The sequence below is a fragment of the Cryptomeria japonica genome, chromosome 10 (genome assembly GCF_030272615.1).
Source record: "Cryptomeria japonica chromosome 10, Sugi_1.0, whole genome shotgun sequence".
NCBI classification, from domain to species: domain Eukaryota; kingdom Viridiplantae; phylum Streptophyta; class Pinopsida; order Cupressales; family Cupressaceae; genus Cryptomeria; species Cryptomeria japonica.
Genome location: NC_081414.1, coordinates 633,084,391 through 633,102,368, shown reverse-complemented (window position 1 = coordinate 633,102,368; position 17,978 = coordinate 633,084,391). Strand labels below are relative to the sequence as shown.

The 17,978-nt window shown below is 37.4% G+C and overlaps 1 protein-coding gene across 8 annotated transcripts in view; it reads right to left on the bottom strand.

The window, feature by feature from the left end:
- LOC131036035 (ATP-dependent RNA helicase SUV3, mitochondrial) overlaps nt 1–349 on the bottom strand; it is a 242,567-nt gene extending 242,218 nt beyond the window's left edge. For 3 of the 8 annotated variants that reach the window (XM_057967834.2, XM_057967835.2, XM_057967830.2), the window contains exon 1: nt 165–348. In XM_057967834.2, coding sequence (XP_057823817.2) covers nt 165–219 — 55 coding nt within the window. In that variant the 5' untranslated portion in view covers nt 220–348. Of the gene's footprint in view, nt 1–164 lie in introns of all 8 variants that reach the window. The other 5 variants (XM_057967831.2, XM_057967832.2, XM_057967836.2 and 2 more) reach the window with 4 other exon arrangements.
- Nucleotides 350–17,978: the final 17,629 nt, after the last annotated feature.

The window sequence follows — 17,978 nt, the reverse complement described above, 5'->3', positions numbered from 1 at the left end:
AACTTAAACTGTAGGTAAAGGAACAAAATGCCTTGGTTGTTCGAACTCGTGAGCATACACTACTTAGTAGGGCATCACAGCATTCCCAAAACCAGTAGTATGTATCGTTAACATAAAATACAAAAAAAATTGGAATAAATGGTTGTATTTGAACAAATACTTACCGGAACCAGAAGAGAATAAAATTGCTGCCAAATTCCGCACCAAAATGGTAGACATATCTCAATTCCTCGACCCGCAATAAAATTGCAACGATATAACTTTTACAGCTCAATACGCAAGCGCCTTAGTATAAAGTTTATGCCAGTCCGGAATTGATTGAAAACAAGACACGAATGGCAGAGGCTCATTATTAAATTAAATTGAAAAAAAATATATTTAACAATACAAAATGGTAAAGTTAGTTCATGGAGTGTTCAGCGTACAAGGATATTCCAATTAAATATTGAAACACTAAAAGTGAATAATTTGAATAATTTGTTTGAAGAAGAGAAGATAATAAGAATTGCAGATTTTTTGGTCAAGATATACAATAGAAAATCCAAGAAAAAAGAGATTTAAGCATGGTGTTTTGGGTTCTACATGTTTTTCTTGTTGGCTACTCCTAGACGTGAATAAAAACATTATTCATTCATTCATTTTTGTTTCATAAGTACTTTTGATTTAGATCACATTAAAAGTTTTCAATTATATTCTTGTTGGTTAACAGATTTGTTACTTATGTTTTATACTCTTTTGCACATGTCAATGACAATCTGACCAACAGTTGAGTCACTTGCAATGGTATTTGCAGGTTCTCTCTCCTTATTTACAAGGCGCAGCTGCTTTCGAATGATATGCAATGAATGAAAACACAAGGTATGATTTTCACCAGAAAGCAAAAACGGCAAACTAACACCTGCCCATAACCATGAAAATAGATGCAAAAGATTGATTTTAAAATGAAGTGAATGTAGACAAACAACACAAAGCTTGCTTATCCCACACAAATGATATCGAGGGACCTTTTTCAATGAATGATTTAATCTAAATTCAAAGCTTCAGAATTAAATACATACACAGTTTGAGATAACAAATGACACTAAAAGTAATTACAAAGAAGCATGGTTCATTGCAATTTAAAGAAAAACATTAATAAATTCAAAGACTCGGAAATATCCTCTTTATTCCTTCAATGTTAAAATGTGAGTTCACAGACTCCACAACCCTATACAATAAAACTGTTGAAAAGAAAACTATGTTGCATTTCACTTTTTTTTCTTTTTCAATAATTTTGTTAATTACATATTTAAAGACTCTCCAATCAACCTTTTCGATTTCTGTAATCGCTTCTCTTCTTTAAAGAGTGAAATAACCCTTTCAAATTCTCATGAAATTGTTGCTCTCAATATGATTTAAAACATCTTAAAATGTTTTAAATTATCATATATAAACTATAGAGAATTGAGAAATTCTTAATTTCTCTTGCAGCCACTTTTGGGTAAATTCACTACGGCTTAACCGAGCATCTTGGGCCATGAAAATTTGTAAGCAATTATGATAATTAAAATAAAACATGAATTTTTAACCATTTTTTAACAGTTCACAAAATTGAGGTACTTCCTTAGTAAATTGGTCTTGCCAACTATATCGCTCCATAGAAAAAATATTAAAATAATATATCATATGAGCTTGTATGGCCATAAAATTAAAACTCGAGGCATTTGAGACCATAATATTAGGTGGGTTGTTTTTAGATTTAAGAAATTTGCAACTTTTTTCGGATGCATTTTTTAGGCTTGTGAATCAGTGATGTTAGGAAATCAGGAATTTTTGAAAGTCTAATAGTCGTGAAATTTTGGAAGTTTAGAACCATTGTCAGCAAGTCGAGAATTTTTGGAATTTTAGAACCATTGTCGACAAGTCAACCATTTTCACAACTTTAGAACCATTGTTGACAAGTCGAGAAATTTTAGAAGTTTAGAACTTAAAAACTGTTGCAATCCAACAACACTGGGAGGGGGGGGTGAATCAGTGTTCCCCCGGTATGATTAGTTTTAACCTTATTAGCAAAACAACTTAGTAACCGGTATGCATAAAAGCAAATAACAACAAGTAATAATAATGCAACTACAAAGATCAACACCATAACACAGAGATTTGTACGTGGAAAACCTCAAAGAGGAAAAACCACGATGGTATTTGTGACCCACAATACCTATGCACTGGCCAGTTCAATAAATATTACATGAGAGGGGCCTGCACATGCAGGAAGACAAACTGCCTAGAGCACACTGCTCATCACAAAGGAGTCTCACTGACTACAGGTACAAAATACTGAATTACAATAAAAAAATCTGAACTCTGAGTGTGCATCTAATATGCTGGATGAGTTCCGATTTAAGCACAAACTATATTGGTGTATACTGAAACCTTCCATACCGATATATCAATTCGCTTTCCAATCTTCTTGACAAATAACCAAGACCGACTACAGATCATTACATTTGTACTCTGTCGATCAAGATCTTGCTCACAGACTTGCATATATCCTATATCCCAAAATGACCTAATATAATGACTTATATACCCTTACATACATGAATGCCTTATGTCGACTTACAATCATATTACAAAATAATTACATGTCAGCTCAAAACAAAATATAAACTTAAATCTTCGTGACTGTTGCAGCTTTAACCTTTGCCGAATCAATCTCCTATGTCGGCCTCCAAATACCAGTTCCAAGTTTGTCGGTTTACCCTTGCTTTTCAATATGTCGGTTTCCTTAAATGTCAGATGTAAATCCTTGAATACCAATGGATACCGGATAAGTATCCAACCCAAAATGATGTGTGTTGCCATCAATGACAACACCATGAGCCCGAATGAGTGTCAATTGCCAACAATCTCCCCCTTTGGCATTGATGGCAACACATGTGAAAAATGAATCATTGAACTGTTGTTCTGGTTCCTATCCAAAATCTTCCCAAAAAGTGATCTCAAAAAGTTGCTCCCCCTGAGCTATACATTTCTTCTTATGTAAATTCCTCCCCTTGAGCTACTTCATTGCCCAAAAGATATTTTTCACATACTACACCTCTCCCCCTTTGACAGCAATGCCAAAGTCGAGGCAAATAATAAGAACTAACTAAATGGAATCAAAATTTGTGTTTACCAGATCTAGATGTACTTGAATGTATCAGGGTAAGCACTCTTCAAAAATCTCAAGTGTCCCAGCTGGTTTTCAATGTTCCCAAAATTGATACAAACTCATTAAGAATGTAGGCATACAATTCTTCTTTTGTTAATGTGTTTGGTGTGGGCTTACTCATCTGCTCCATACATTCCCTTTTATGAAGCAATAAAGTGTTTAGCCGAGGACTGACCAAACCTCTCAAATCTCTGGCTTGCCAGATTAACCTGTCCTTATCCTTGTCCAAAGCTGAAAAATTTTGCTTCAAAAAGCAAAATTTGACCATCAACAGTGTTGCTCAAGGACTAAGTACCATCAAAATTATTTACAATCTTCTCTATCATGTCCTTAGCTGCCTTTATTTTATTTTCCAAGTTTGTTGTTATTTTTGCAATGTTAGTGCAACACTGGTATACGTTGCTACATTAATGAAGGGTTTCATCAATCATTTTCAATCCTTTTGTCAACTGGGCCTTATCAGATGTGATCATGTTGTCACAAGTAATTTTCCTTGTTGCGTTATACATTTCTATCAACTACTAGTTTGACACTTGTTGTAGAGTTTTGCACTCCTTGGCAATGTGCTCTGTCAAACCCTTTAGCTTGCCGGAAGGGCTAGCTATCTCACTAATCTAGCATTCCAGTGCAAGTTGTTGTAAAACTGGAATTACTTGCTCTATTACTTGTTTATCCTCTGATCCTTCCTTTATTAGCATTTGTGTTGCAACCAACATCAACTATGAACTGCTCAACTGCTCTATATTCTTCTTTCCAAAATGACTAAAGTCCACTTGACCGTATGTGTTAAGTGCCAACAATGAGGAACCTACAATTTGTAGTTCCTTCCCCTTTTCATCCTTAGCCTCTATTACCGGTGATTGTGTTGGTACTCTGACTTCAATCTGCTCTTCTTCTTTTTCCTTCTCCTCTTCCTTCTCTTCCTCCTTTTCTTGCTCCTTGGCATTGGTGGCTTCACCACTTGGTGTAGTTATTTCTTCTGCCTCTACCTCTTCCATATCCACATTCAATTCCAGAGGATCATTATCCTCAATATTTACATCCTGCATTGCCGAAGGAATATCCTCAGTTATTTTCTTATCCAAAACTGGTGGGTCTTCACCTAATATGCTTTTTGTCGGATCCCCAGACTTCATTAAGAAAGAATAGCATTAAGCACACAATGAGATTGCCATACCGAAATATACCCTTCTTTTCCCCTTTTATCTTTCCAAGATTAACAATCAATTCATCACGCATCCATTCACATAGATCATAATTTTCATCTCCTTTCACCATTTAATATGCACAATGTATGCAAGTGCTAGAAACTAATTTAACCAGTTAGACTGTGTTACCTTGTAACCAATTATCATGCTTGCAAATTACATGTCCAACTCCTTGATGGTGTTGATCCTCATAGATCGGTTATCATATCTAGCACCAATTAACCTACTAATCTCAGTGTTGGATATCTTCTTCTTCTTTGGCTTTATTCAGTTCTGAGGCAAATAGGTTATTGCCCAGATGGCCTCCTTAGTTATCTTATATGGTCGGTCCAACCACAGGAATTCCCCATGAGTTCTACTGAGCACATAGTGGATCATTGCCTCATCGAACTCGGGCAGTTCCAATATGTCGGTAAACCCTTTGTTCTTCAATTGTTCAAATTTTGGTTTGATTACTTTGTTCTAGTCCAACATCTTGGATGCAAATAGGATTTTGATTTCTGCTAAGCCTAACTCCTCCAAGGTACAATGGATGTATGCTCTAACATCCTCAACATATAAGACTTTGTCGAGAACCCTAGAAAATGCTCCAACTAAATCATCTTCCTTTGCAATATGAGGGTATTTCTTGAATATCGGGTGAGCATTATCCTTAATATTAATGACAGTATGGGTAGCAATGTCTGATGGGGCAAGAGCAGATGCAGATGCCATTGAAAATGCGAAAAGATAAGTTAGAAACCCGAAAGTACCTTAAAAACTTCCCCGGTGAAAAGCCCTTGAAAATTCACTCTAAATGTACTTGAATTCGCTTGGAGATGCTAAGGATCACTCTAAACACCCTTGGTTTGCCTTTAACTTGCTCTGAATCGCTCTGAGTGCTTGGTGGTGATAAATGAGTCACTTTTGCCTTTTAACCTGTGATACCCTAATTCCTCAATGACATAAATGCTTGCTGGCATATCATACTAGATCAAAGATTCATCATATCTGCATCTGTAAACCTTCAGACTAACTTCTCCAATGTCTGAAACAAAGTTTTCAGACCATAACAGGGGGTCATGCAAGATTTATCATCGATTTACCTCCCCCTAAGGCTAATGCCTTAGTTATCGGATGAGTTTCCTGCCAGTGTAGGAACATTCTGCTTTGTTGGTTGAGTAACCGAGGTATTTTCTTTTGCCAGTTGTTCTTCAGACATCATAACCCATTTCTTTGCATGAGCTTGCTGGATTTCATCAACCTTCTGCTTCCCTTTATCATTTGATTTGTCATTGCTTGTCGGTACATTCTCACTTCTGCAAAATTAAGCAATGTGCCCTATCTTGTTGCTGTAGCATTGTAAAATTGTGACACTTGCAATTTTGACTGCATTTGGGTCTTCACGATGGCGGTGCAACGTTGAACCTGAATGGAGACCCCGAAACCTGTTTACGACATCAAAAACTGCATCTTTCTGCACCTTGGCCTGATCCTCCTTGCACCCTACTGTCCCGGGAGGTGGGACCATGGCGCCTAGCGCCCTGGTCCCTCAAGACCATGGCGCTTAGCGCCCTGGTCCCTCAGGACCATGGCGCCCAGCACCTTGGTCCCTGGCCCTATTTTGGGCCCGGTCTCTTATTGGGCATCGGGTCTTCAAGTTTGCAATTTGGAAAATAATGCTCCTAGGTCAGCCTAAGGTCGGAAAAATCAGTCTCCTAACCCTAATTGACAAGTATATAAACTACATTTCCCCTCCCAGAGAAAAAGAGAGAAAAAGAAAGGAGGGAGAAAAAAACATATGTGTGCAAGAGGCGAAAGCGATATTCAAACATTCAAACATTCAAGCATTCAAGCATTCCTTCAAGCAATTGAGCATTCTAAGTTTCCATTCAAGGCTAGGTGTTGCATTCAAGACAAGGATTCAACCATTGAAGAGGAGATCACCTACAACATACAACATACAACATACAACATACAACATACAACATACAACATACAACATACAACATACAACATACAACATCATTACACCTTCGCATGTAAGAATACAAACATTCTTACAACAAGGTATCAATACTTGATTAGACTACAAACATTTACATTTACAGCATTCTCATTTCTTGGTTAATTCCAAAAACCGGGGTTTGACCTGAAGGCAAACCCCTAATCCCTAACCCCCCAATCGTCCTCTCTTTTCTGTGTGTAGGTTGCAGGTACGCGGCTGTAATTGAAGATCTGGAATCCTTGTGCAGAGAGGAACAGATCCCCCTTCATTTCGCGGATTTTTCGGAGGACCGTGTGCACTCCGGGCGCCATCGTCCCGTCAACTTTCGCTCAAACTTGCAGGACAGCATCGTCTCGACATTTTACTTCTAATTTCAGGTCCGTAGCTTCATCCTGTGTCCCTATCTCCGTCTACAAGCGAATCTTTCTTACTTTTACATACACTCCTAGTTCAATCCTTCTATCTACATTCTTTACAAAAGAGGGTATCCTTGATGTCGCAACCCTTGAAACTCATTTAGAATTCAATCTTGCATTGTGTGGGATTGGATCTTGTGAGTTTCAACCCCTCTTTTGAATGTAAAGTCTCTCCTGAGTGAAAATCGTCAATCCTAGTGACCTCCTTTCTCTCTCCTTGGAGTGGGGGAACACCTAGGGTTCAATTTTTTGCTTTACATTTTGGTGAACCCGACGTGAACATCCTAATTCTGATTATTCATGGTTAGATCTGAAAAAAAATTAAAAAAATTTGCTTCCTTAATTACATTTCCATGTTTGCTTTTGCAAATTTTAGAGGTTAATTGCATAAAAAACCCTAAATTTTCTTTTTAGTAATTGAGCTTGTGAAATGTTTAATTGTTAATGCTTGTTTCAGATCTACCCTTCTATTGCAAATTGTCAAATCATATTTGTGCTTTAATTCTGAAAATTAAGTGGTTAAGTGTCAAAACCCTAATTTTTAAAACCCTCTTGATTCAACCTTTGACTGATGATTTCACTGATCAAAACACCTCCAAATTGGCTGTAACTTTGGATTCCGCAACAAAATCACAATATCTCTCATCCCTGAAAATTTTGAAAAAAGTTGCAAGGACCGTGTGCACCCCGAGCGCCATCGTCCCCGACATTTTTTCTGAAATTTCGGGAGCTATATCTTACTGTATTTTTCCGCTAGAATCTAGAATCTTGGCTGATTTCATCAATTCTAACACTTTCGAAGTTAAAGTCAAAGTTGGTCTAGTGATTGCTTGGATTAAGGCTTATAATCATTCAAAAATTGTTGAAATTGAAATTCGTGTCAAAATTGTGTTTCTTACTGTCCTAAATTTGAAAAGTGTGTTGGCATTCATTCGGAATTTCAGTGCTTTATTCAAATTTTTGCAGTTTGTGACTTTTGAAATTAAGTGTTTAATTGCAACAACTTTGATTTCTACTTTCAAAATTGAATTTTGCATGAAATTGAGTCAACTTTTAAATTTCAAAGCTTGCATTGCTTTTAGTATTCCCTCTAAAATCATAAAATTCAAAATTTCAGTTTCCCTCTCCTTTTCAAAATTCAAATTTTGCATTTTTCAACAATCTTGGTAGGGTTCAATTTTGAGATTGCAACTTTAATTTGGCCTATCTACAGATCGTAAAATCACTCAATTTTTTTAGATTAGCTTTAAAATCATCATAACTTTCATCCTTGAAAATTTCGAAAAAAGTTGCAAGGATCGTGTGCACTTCGTTCGCCACGGTCCCCGACATTTTTTCTGAAACTTCGAGAGATTGTCATGATTGCATCTAACAGCTTAAATCTAGGAGATTGGCTGATTTTATTGAAATTTGCTACCTCTAAATTTGAAAATAAATTCAAAATTCAAGATTTCAATTTTCAAGATAACAATTAAAATTAAGTGCTACCCCCTTGGCCCTAATTTTCAATTGTGCCTACCTTTCTTGGAAGTTGTGTTTCCCTCTTCCTTCACAAAATTCAAATTGGATAATCATTATCTCATTGTTCAATTTTGCCAACTTTATTTTCAAAATTCAAAATCTTCTCTCTCTCTCTAGTGCATGAGTTTTACAACAATAAGCCCTACTTACACTATTCCCCGTTAGACGAAGCCTTAGAATTAAGTCTTTCCAAGGTTTAATTACCGAGGAGATGGAACCTAATTTGAATGGCCTTTTTAACGAGGACATGGGTAATTCCTCTAATCCTCTTAATGATGAAGAAGCTCTCCATGAGGTTTCTGTAGAACAACTTTCGAAATTGGATAACCAATTTGATGATTTTCAGCAATGGATGTCTCAAGAATACCCCGATAGTCAAGCTCTTTCATTAATTGAGGGTCTAAAACGTATGGTTCAAAGTGATAAGAATGGAATTGATATTTTGCGTAGTATTGCACACATTGTGGATTCGAATGTGATGCCTATGAAGAGTTGTGCCGAAACTTTAGGTTATACACAACCTCCTACTCAAGTCAATCATTCTACCCCTTTGACAACTTCTATTGCTAGTATACCTACTTTTACATCAAACATAATGACTACTTCAATACAAAACATTCCACCTATGATCACCGGTCATGGGGGCAATCCTTCTTCTTCAATCAACCCTCTTCCTTCATTCAATCTGACTTCTTCATTCATTCCTTCAATGAATGTCCCTATTACATCTCCACAAATGAACATGACACAAGGGGGCAATTCATTTAACCATTCCATTCCTCCTTGTAGTGCTCCTTCTTTCCAATCATCTCCTATGACTAACTATCATAGTGTCCCGCCACCTTACTCTCAATCAATACCTTCTTTCAATAACATAATACCTCCATCACAATCTAACATGTCTAATATGAACTCTTCGACTGAAGTGACCATTAACAATCTTGCACAAACTGTCTCTTCTTTACAACAACAAATTGCCTCTATGAATCAATCTAAGTTTAGTGTGCCCACATTTGATGTTGCGAGTCCACTTTCTCTTGACATTGTTCGAGCTATCCCCCCTAAGCATGTTGAAATCCCGCAGTTGGAACTTTATAATGGTAAAGGTGATCCTCTAACACATGTTAAGACCTTTCAAACAATATGTACCGATTTTGCTCATGACCAAAGGTTGCTTGCAAAACTGTTTACTAGAACATTAAGAGATAAGGCTCTACAATGGTATTGCTCGTTGCCTTCCTATTCTATTACTTCTTTCCAACAACTTGCAAATGCTTTTATTCAACAATTTCAAAACAATATAAGTCCTAAAGTTACTTTGATTGATTTAATGCATTGTAAACAAGGTGTTAAAGAAAAAGTGATTGATTTCATTGGTAGATATAAGCATTTATGTGCTCAAATTTCTTTTCCAGTACCTGACAATGATATTCAAAGAATCTTTATTTCTAATTTACAAAAAGATATTAGAGAAAAACTTCTGTTTTCTGAGTTTACTTCTTTCCAACAGTCGTGTGAGACTCTTCACAATTATCAACTGACTGTGAGTCAAATGGAACAAGCAAATCCTATGGCTCCGAGTGATAAGGGTGATAGTAGTCAACAACCATTTGGGAAGTCTAAACCGAACAGAGAGTTCATTAAGTTCAATGAAAACATCACCAACAACAATGTGAATGCAGCATCAGGTGTGCCTCCTATTTCTAAGTTTTTCAGGAAAGAAAGAAAGTTTACTCCTTTGAATGAATCATTGCATAGTATTATGAATAAGTTATTGGAACGAAATGTGCTTACCCTCCCTCCTATAAAGCAAATAGATCCTACAAAGATTAATTCACCCTATTTGGATAACAAATCTTTTTGTCAATTTCATCGTCAACCTGGGCATGATACTGAAAAATGTTTTGCTTTAAAGGGTAAAATTCAAGATTTGATTGATAATAATACTATCTCTGTTTCAGGTGTGAATGATAAAGGCAACACATCTGTAGCTCCTCCTAACCAAAATCTTAAGATTTTTACTGATCCATTACCTTCTCATACCTCTAATGTGATTGAGACTAATGATTCCTCTTTCTCACCTGATGGTCTTGTGTCTATGACTCCGAATGTGATTAACTTTGTGGAGTAGCAGAAAATCCCTAAAGAACCTTCCATCACATTTGATTCTAGTGAAACTATCAGGGCACCTGATGGTCCTTTATATATAGTTGCAAAAGTTAAGAATACACCTTGTCGTGGAGTGCTTATTGATCCTTCTTGTATGGTTAATGTCATTACTGAAGAATTTCTTTTTACTTTGCAATTGAATCAAGTGATCTATGACAAAACAAATGTGGTCGTGAAATTATTTGATGCATTTTCTTCTCCTGCAATTGGTTCTATTACATTACCTATTGAGGTCCATAACAAATCCCTTGATGTAAGATTTTCTATTATTCCATCATCCGAACAATTTCGTGTGAAGCTAGGCTATCCTTGGCTATCTTCCATGAAAGCTATTGCTTCTCCTACTCACAAGTGTTTGAAATTTCCCCATAATGGTGAAGTTGTTACTGTCAATCATAGTCTCTTTAAACCAGCTGAAAGAACTTCTAGTGTTCCTATTGATTATTTTTGGCCTAAACAATTTCAATCTCTTCCACCGCGAAGTGATCATCTTTTCAAATCTTATCAAAAGTGGAAAAAAGATATGATCCTATCTCTAAGTGAACCTAGAACACCCAAACTTGATATTCCTATCGTTCTTGAGAAGAAAGTTCTTCCTTTGAAAGATAAAACTAATGTCTTTCCTCAAGCAGATTCCCAACCCATCCCTATGGATGTGACTATGTCTATGAGTAATAAACTTTCTAAAGGTAGACGTATACCTCCTCGTCATGATGGACTTGGTCTCCTTCCTAAACCAGATATTCCTCCTTTATATGGAGCAGTTCCTCCTCCTTCCTCTTATAGAGAGAAGAGACCTTCCTCTTCTCCTATCATCCAACCTAAGAGACCACAACCTAAACACCCAAGTGATAAGGATGAGAACATTCCTCCTCCTGAATCTTCTCAACTTCCTACTAAGACTAGACGAAATCGTTCTGTGCATGAACGCCGACGAAAGCGTCGTCTTAGAGCTCGTGTAGCTGTTTCCCAAACTTTGCAATCCCCAAAAACACCTTCAGCTAGTATTATTCCATTTTCTCCTTAGCCGAAAATTGAGCCAAAATCTCCTAAACATAAGATGCATGATGGTTTTGATCCTGTGCGAGTTAAAGATCCTATTTTTATAAATCTTGATGATGATATAGATGAAAATGTTATTCATGATGAAAATGTTACTCCTCTTTCTTCTGATAGTGAATATGAATATGTTGATATTGATAACCATTTATCTAACGAATTTTCTAAAGCACTTATCCTAGCTCCTAGACAAGAACAATGTGGCTTGGAACATGAACATAGCCCTTGTTTGGATCTTGTGATAGCTCCATCTGCTATGTTGGATGTTCCTCCTCTAGCATGTTTCCTGCCTTCCCAAAATATTGATCAGCAATATCGGGGGGTGGATGACATGCTAGACTAGTTCATTAGCATTGCAGACTCTCTCCTTCTCTCTTGATCTCTTTTGTTACTTCTTCTATGTGTTATTCTCATTCTTCTATTTGTTGTCCTTAGTGTTGTCTACTTGAGGACGATGCAAAGCATTGAGATCTCTTTTGGTCTCTCTCATGTTGACTCAAAAGACACATGTGTTCCCTTCTTCTAGGTGACCTTCCTTGATTGGGGAATGAAGAACAATTATGCATACATACATATGATATACATGAATTATCATACAGCATACTGACCCCAAGGAAAGTGAAGTCACCTCGTGCTTTGTGTTTTGTGTCTATTATCCTTGGGTTTATCTCACACTTGGGGACTAAATCTTTGTGATAACATGCTCCTTCCCTTCTCATTTCTTATGTGCATCACTACCTTAAAGCAATCACCCCCGATGAGGCGTGTGCGATCGCTTTAACGTAGGGGGCATACACTCCGTTCATATCTCTTCAAGATACTTGAAAATTTCTTGGCGAACTTAGCTGTGCCTTGAAAATTTTTGGTATTTTTCTTGCATGACTCATAGTGAGGGAACCTTACTACTGACAATCATGGTTCTCCCTCGTGATCTTCCCTTTTACTTTGTCAATCGAAGTCGTAAGATCCTTAGTCCACTAGGGGCTTGGTGTATCTTGCCTCCTTGACGTGGTGAAAGTCTTTCAATGTTGTTTCCTTGTACTTTATTGGAAGTATGGGCGTACGCTTATACTCCCGCTAAAGTGGGGGCTAAATATAGCGTCGTAAAATTGCGACACTTGCAATTTTGACTGCATTTGGGTCTTCACGATGGCGGTGCAACGTTGAACCTGAATGGAGACCCCGAAACCTGTTTACGACATCAAAAACTGCATCTTTCTGCACCTTGGCCTGATCCTCCTTGCACCCTGTTGTCCCGGGAGGTGGGACCATGGTGCCCAGCGCCCTGGTCCCTGGCCCTATTTTGGGCCCGGTCTCTTGTTGGACATCGGGTCTTCAAGTTTGCAATTTGGAAAATAATGCTCCTAGGTCGGCCTAAGGTTAGAAAAATCAGTCTCCTAACCCTAATTGACAAGTATATAAACTACATTTCCCCTCCCAGAGAAAAAGAGAGAAAAAGAAAGGAGGGAGAAAAAAACATATGTGTGCAAGAGGCGGAAGCGATATTCAAACATTCAAACATTCAAGCATTCAAGCATTCCTTCAAGCAATTGAGCATTCTAAGTCTCCATTCAAGGCTAGGTGTTGCATTCAAGACAAGGATTCAACCATTGAAGAGGATATCACCTACAACATACAACATACAACATACAACATACAACATCATTACACCTTCGCATGTAAGAATACAAACATTCTTACAACAAGGTATCAATACTTGATTACACTACAAACATTTACATTTACAGCATTCTCATTTCTTGGTTAATTCCAAAAACCGGGGTTTGACCTGAAGGCAAACCCCTAATCCCTAACCCCCCAATCGTCCTCTCTTTTCTATGTGTAGGTTGCAGGTACGCGGCTGTAATTGTAGATCTGGAATCCTTGTGCAGAGACGAACAGATCCCCCTTCGTTTCACGGATTTTTCGGAGGACCGTGTGCACTCTGGGTGCCATTGTTCCGTCAACTTCACTCAAACTTGTAGGACAGCATCGTCTCGACATTTTACTGCTAATTTCAGGTCCATAGCTTCATCCCGTGTCCCTATCTCCGTCTACAAGTGAATCTTTCTTACTTTTACATACACTCCTAGTTCAATCCTTCTATCTACATTCTTTACAAAAGAGGGTATCCTTGATGTCTCAACCCTTGAAACTCATTTAGAATTCAATCTTGCATTGTGTGGGATTGGATCTTGTGAGTTTCAACCCCTCTTTTGAATGTAAAGTCTCTCCTGAGTGAAAACTGTCAATCTTAGTGACCTCCTTTCTCTCTCCTTGGAGTGGGGGAACACCTAGGGTTCAATTTTTCGCTTTATAGTTGCATGCATAGCAAGTGGCATTGTTCTTTTGAATTGCCTTCCTATAACCTTGATCATTTCTTGACCTACATTGATTAGCCATATGTCCAAACTTTCCACATGCATGACATTTTACATTCATTCTAAAATTTGTTGTCTTATGACCATACTATTTGCAATTGAAACACTAACCAGTAAATGAATTGTTGTTTTGGTTGACTCTATTTTTGAATTGACTTGCCATATGACCAAACATATTGCAAACAAAACATCTACCATTAAATTTATGTGCATTGGGTTGTCTTGTCGGTGACCTCTAATTCCGTTTGACTGAAGGATTCTTCTGATTGTTCTTTTGACTGGATGCATCATCCCAATTTGCAGTACCAAACCTTTCTCCATGCTCAAATTCAAGACCTATAGTGTCTACATTGTTCCTTTGATTCTTCAATAATTCATCAAGCTTTGTAGAACTAACCTTGAACTTGTCTTTGTACTCATTTGTAGTATCCAGATCACTTCTTAGGACTGTCATCATTCTTTCCAACTCTTGCTCATTGTTTTGAGATTGTACTAATTCAACTCTCAACATATCATTCTCATGTGCCAACCTAATGCATTCTTTAGATCTATCTTTCAGAGATTTGGCAAAATTTTCTTCATTCTTCTTCTGGTCTTCAATCTCCTTGGACATCCTCATGGTTAGGGCTTCCATTTCATTCTTTATGACACCATTTTCCTGACTCAACTTCTGGCATACTTCCCTTATAGCATTCTTCTCTTCATCATCTTGATTTTGTAATTGATCACAGAGTTCTTTCCTTTCAACTTGTGCAGATGATAACTTCTCTTGCAGATTAAAGATGAATTCCTTTGCAGATCTCAACTCATCTTTTGTAGAATTCAACTCATCTTGCAGCTTCATGTTCTTCAATCTTGTAGCATCAAATTCTTCAAGTGCAACTTCAAGTTCTTTCCCGAAACTCATCTCCATGGATTCTGGATTCAGGATCTTCCTCAAGCTGTTAGACTTATTCAGAGGCACCAGGCTTTGATACCAATTGTTGGAATCCAAGAACACTGAGAGGTGGGGGGGGTGAATCTGTGTTCTCCTGGTATGATTAATTTTAACCTTATTAGCAAAACAACTTAGTAACCGGTATGCATAAAATAAAATAACAACAAGTAATAATAATGCAACCACAATGATCAACACCATAACACATAGATTTATACGTGGAAAACCTCAAAGAAGAAAAACCACTGTGGGATTTGTGACCCACAATATCTATCCACTGGCCAGTTCAATAAATATTACATGAGAGGGGCCTGCACATGCAGGAAGGCACACTTCCTAGAGCACACTTCTGATCACAAAGGAGTCTCACTGACTACAGGTACAAAATACTGAATTACAATAAAAAATCAAAACTTTGAGTGTGCATCTGATATGTTGGATGAGTTTCAGTTTAAGCACAGATCATACCGGTGAATACTGAAACCTTCATTACTGGTATATCAATTCATATTCCAATTTTCTTGACAAACTAAGACTGACTATAGATCATTAGATTCACACTCTATCGATCAAGATCTCGCTCACACACTTGCATATATCCTATATCCCAAAATGACCTAATAGACTGACTTATATACCCTTACATACATGAATGCCTTATGTCAACTTACAATCATATTACAAAATAATTATATGTCAACTCAAAACAAAATATAAACTTAAATCTTCATGACCGTTGCCACTTTAACCTTTGTTGGATCAACCTCCTATGTCAGCCTCCAAATACTGGTTCCAAGTTTGTCGGTTTACCCTTTCTTTTCAATATGTTGGTTTCCTTAAATGTCGGATGTCAAACCTTGAGTACCGGTGGATACCAGATAAGTATCCAACCAAAAATGATGTGTGTTGCCATAAATGACAACACCATGAGTCCGGATGAGTGTCAATTGCCAACAATCTCCCCCTTTGGCATTGATGGCAACACTCATGTGAAAAATGAATCATTGAACTGTTATTCCGGTTCTTGTCCAAAATCTTCCCAAAAATTGATCTCCCCCTGAGCTATACATTCCTTCTTATGTACATTCCCCCCCTTGAGATACTTCATTCCCCAAAAGATATTTTTCATATGCTACACCTCTCCCCCATTGACAGCAATGCCAAAGTCAGGGCAAATAATAAGAAATGAATGAATGGAATCAAAATTTGTGTTTATCGGATCTAGATATACTTGAATATAACAGGGTAAGCACTCTTCAAAAATCCCAAGTAAGTGTCCCAGTCGATTTTCAATGTTCCCAAAATTTGATACACACTAATTAAGAATGTAGGCATGCAATTCTTCTTATGTTAATGTGTCTAGTGTGGGATTACTCATCTGCTCTATACATTCCCTTTTATGAAGCAATAAAGTGTTTAGTCAGGGACTGACCAAACCTCTCAATTCATTGGCTCGCCTGACTAACTTGTCCTTATCCTTGTCCAAAGCTGAAATTTTTGCTTCAAAAAGCAAAATTTGACCATCAACAGTGTTGGTGAAGGATTGAGTACCATCAACATTATTTACAATCTACTCTATCTTGTCCTTAGCTGCCTTTATTTTATTTTCCGGGTCTGTTGTTATTTTTGCAATGTTAGTGCAAGACGGATATATGCTGCTGCATTGATGAAGAGCTTCATCAATCCTTTTCAATCCTTCTGTCAATTGGGCCTTATCAGATGTGATCATGTTATCACAAGTAACTTTCCTTGTTGCATTATACCTTTCTACCAACTATTGGTTTGACACTTATTATAGAGTTTTGAACTCATTGGCAATGTGCTCTGTCAAACCCTTTAGCTTGCCAGAAGGACTAGCTACCTCACTGATCTGGCATTCCAGTGCAAGCTGTTCTAAATCTGGAATTGCTTGCTCTATTACTTGTTTATCCTCTAATCCTTCCTTCATTAGCTTTTTTCTTGCAACCAACATCAACTCAAAACTGCTCAATTGATCTATATTCTTCTTCCCAAAATGACTGAAGTCCACATGACCGGATGTGTAAAGTGCCAACAATGAGGAACCTAGAATTTGTAGTTCCTTCTTCTTTTCATCCTTGGCCTCTATTATCGGTGATTATGCTGGTACTCTGACTTCAATTTGCTCTTCTTCTTTTTGCTTCTCCTCTTCTTTCTCTTCCTCATTTTCTTGCTCCTTGGCACCGGTGGCTTTGCCACTTGGTGCAGTTATTTCTTCTGCCTCTACCTCTTCCATATCCACAATCAATGTCGGAGGATCATTATCCTTAATATTTACATCCTCTATTGTCGGAGGAATATCCTTAGCTATTTTCTTATCCAAAATTGGTAGGTCTTCCCCTAATATGCCTTTTGCCGGATCCTGGGACTTGATTAAGAAAGAATAGCATTAAGCACACAACGAGATTGTCATACTAGAATATACCCTTTTTTCCCCTTTTATCTTTCCAAGGTTAACAATCAATTCATCACGCATCCATTCACATAGATCATAATTTTCATCTTATTTCACCATTTGATATGCACAATGTATGCAAGTGCTAGAAACTAAGTTTGACTGGTTATATTGTGTTACCTTGTAACCAATTATCATGCTTGCAAATTGCATGTCCAACTCCTTGATGGCATTGATCCTCATAGATAGGCTATCATATGTAGCACCGGTTAACCTATTAATCTTAGTATTGGATATCTTCTTCTTCTCTGACTTCATTCCGGTCTGGGGCAAACAGGTTATTGCCCAAATGGCCTCCTTAGTTATCTTGTATGGTTGGTCCAACCACATGAATTTCCCATGAATTCTACTGAGCAAATACCAGATCATCTCCTCATCAAACTCGGGCAGTTCCTATATGTCGGTAAACCCTTTGTTCTTTAGATGTTCAAATTCTAGTTTGATTACTTTGTTCTGGCCCACCATCTTGGATGCAAATAGGATTTTGATTTCGGATGAGCCTATCTCCTCCGAGGTATAGTGGATGTATGCCATAACATCCTCAACCTATAAGACTTCGTCGGGAACCCTAGAAAATGCTCCAAATGAATCATCTACCTTTGCAATCTAAGGGTATTTCTTGAATAGGGTGCAA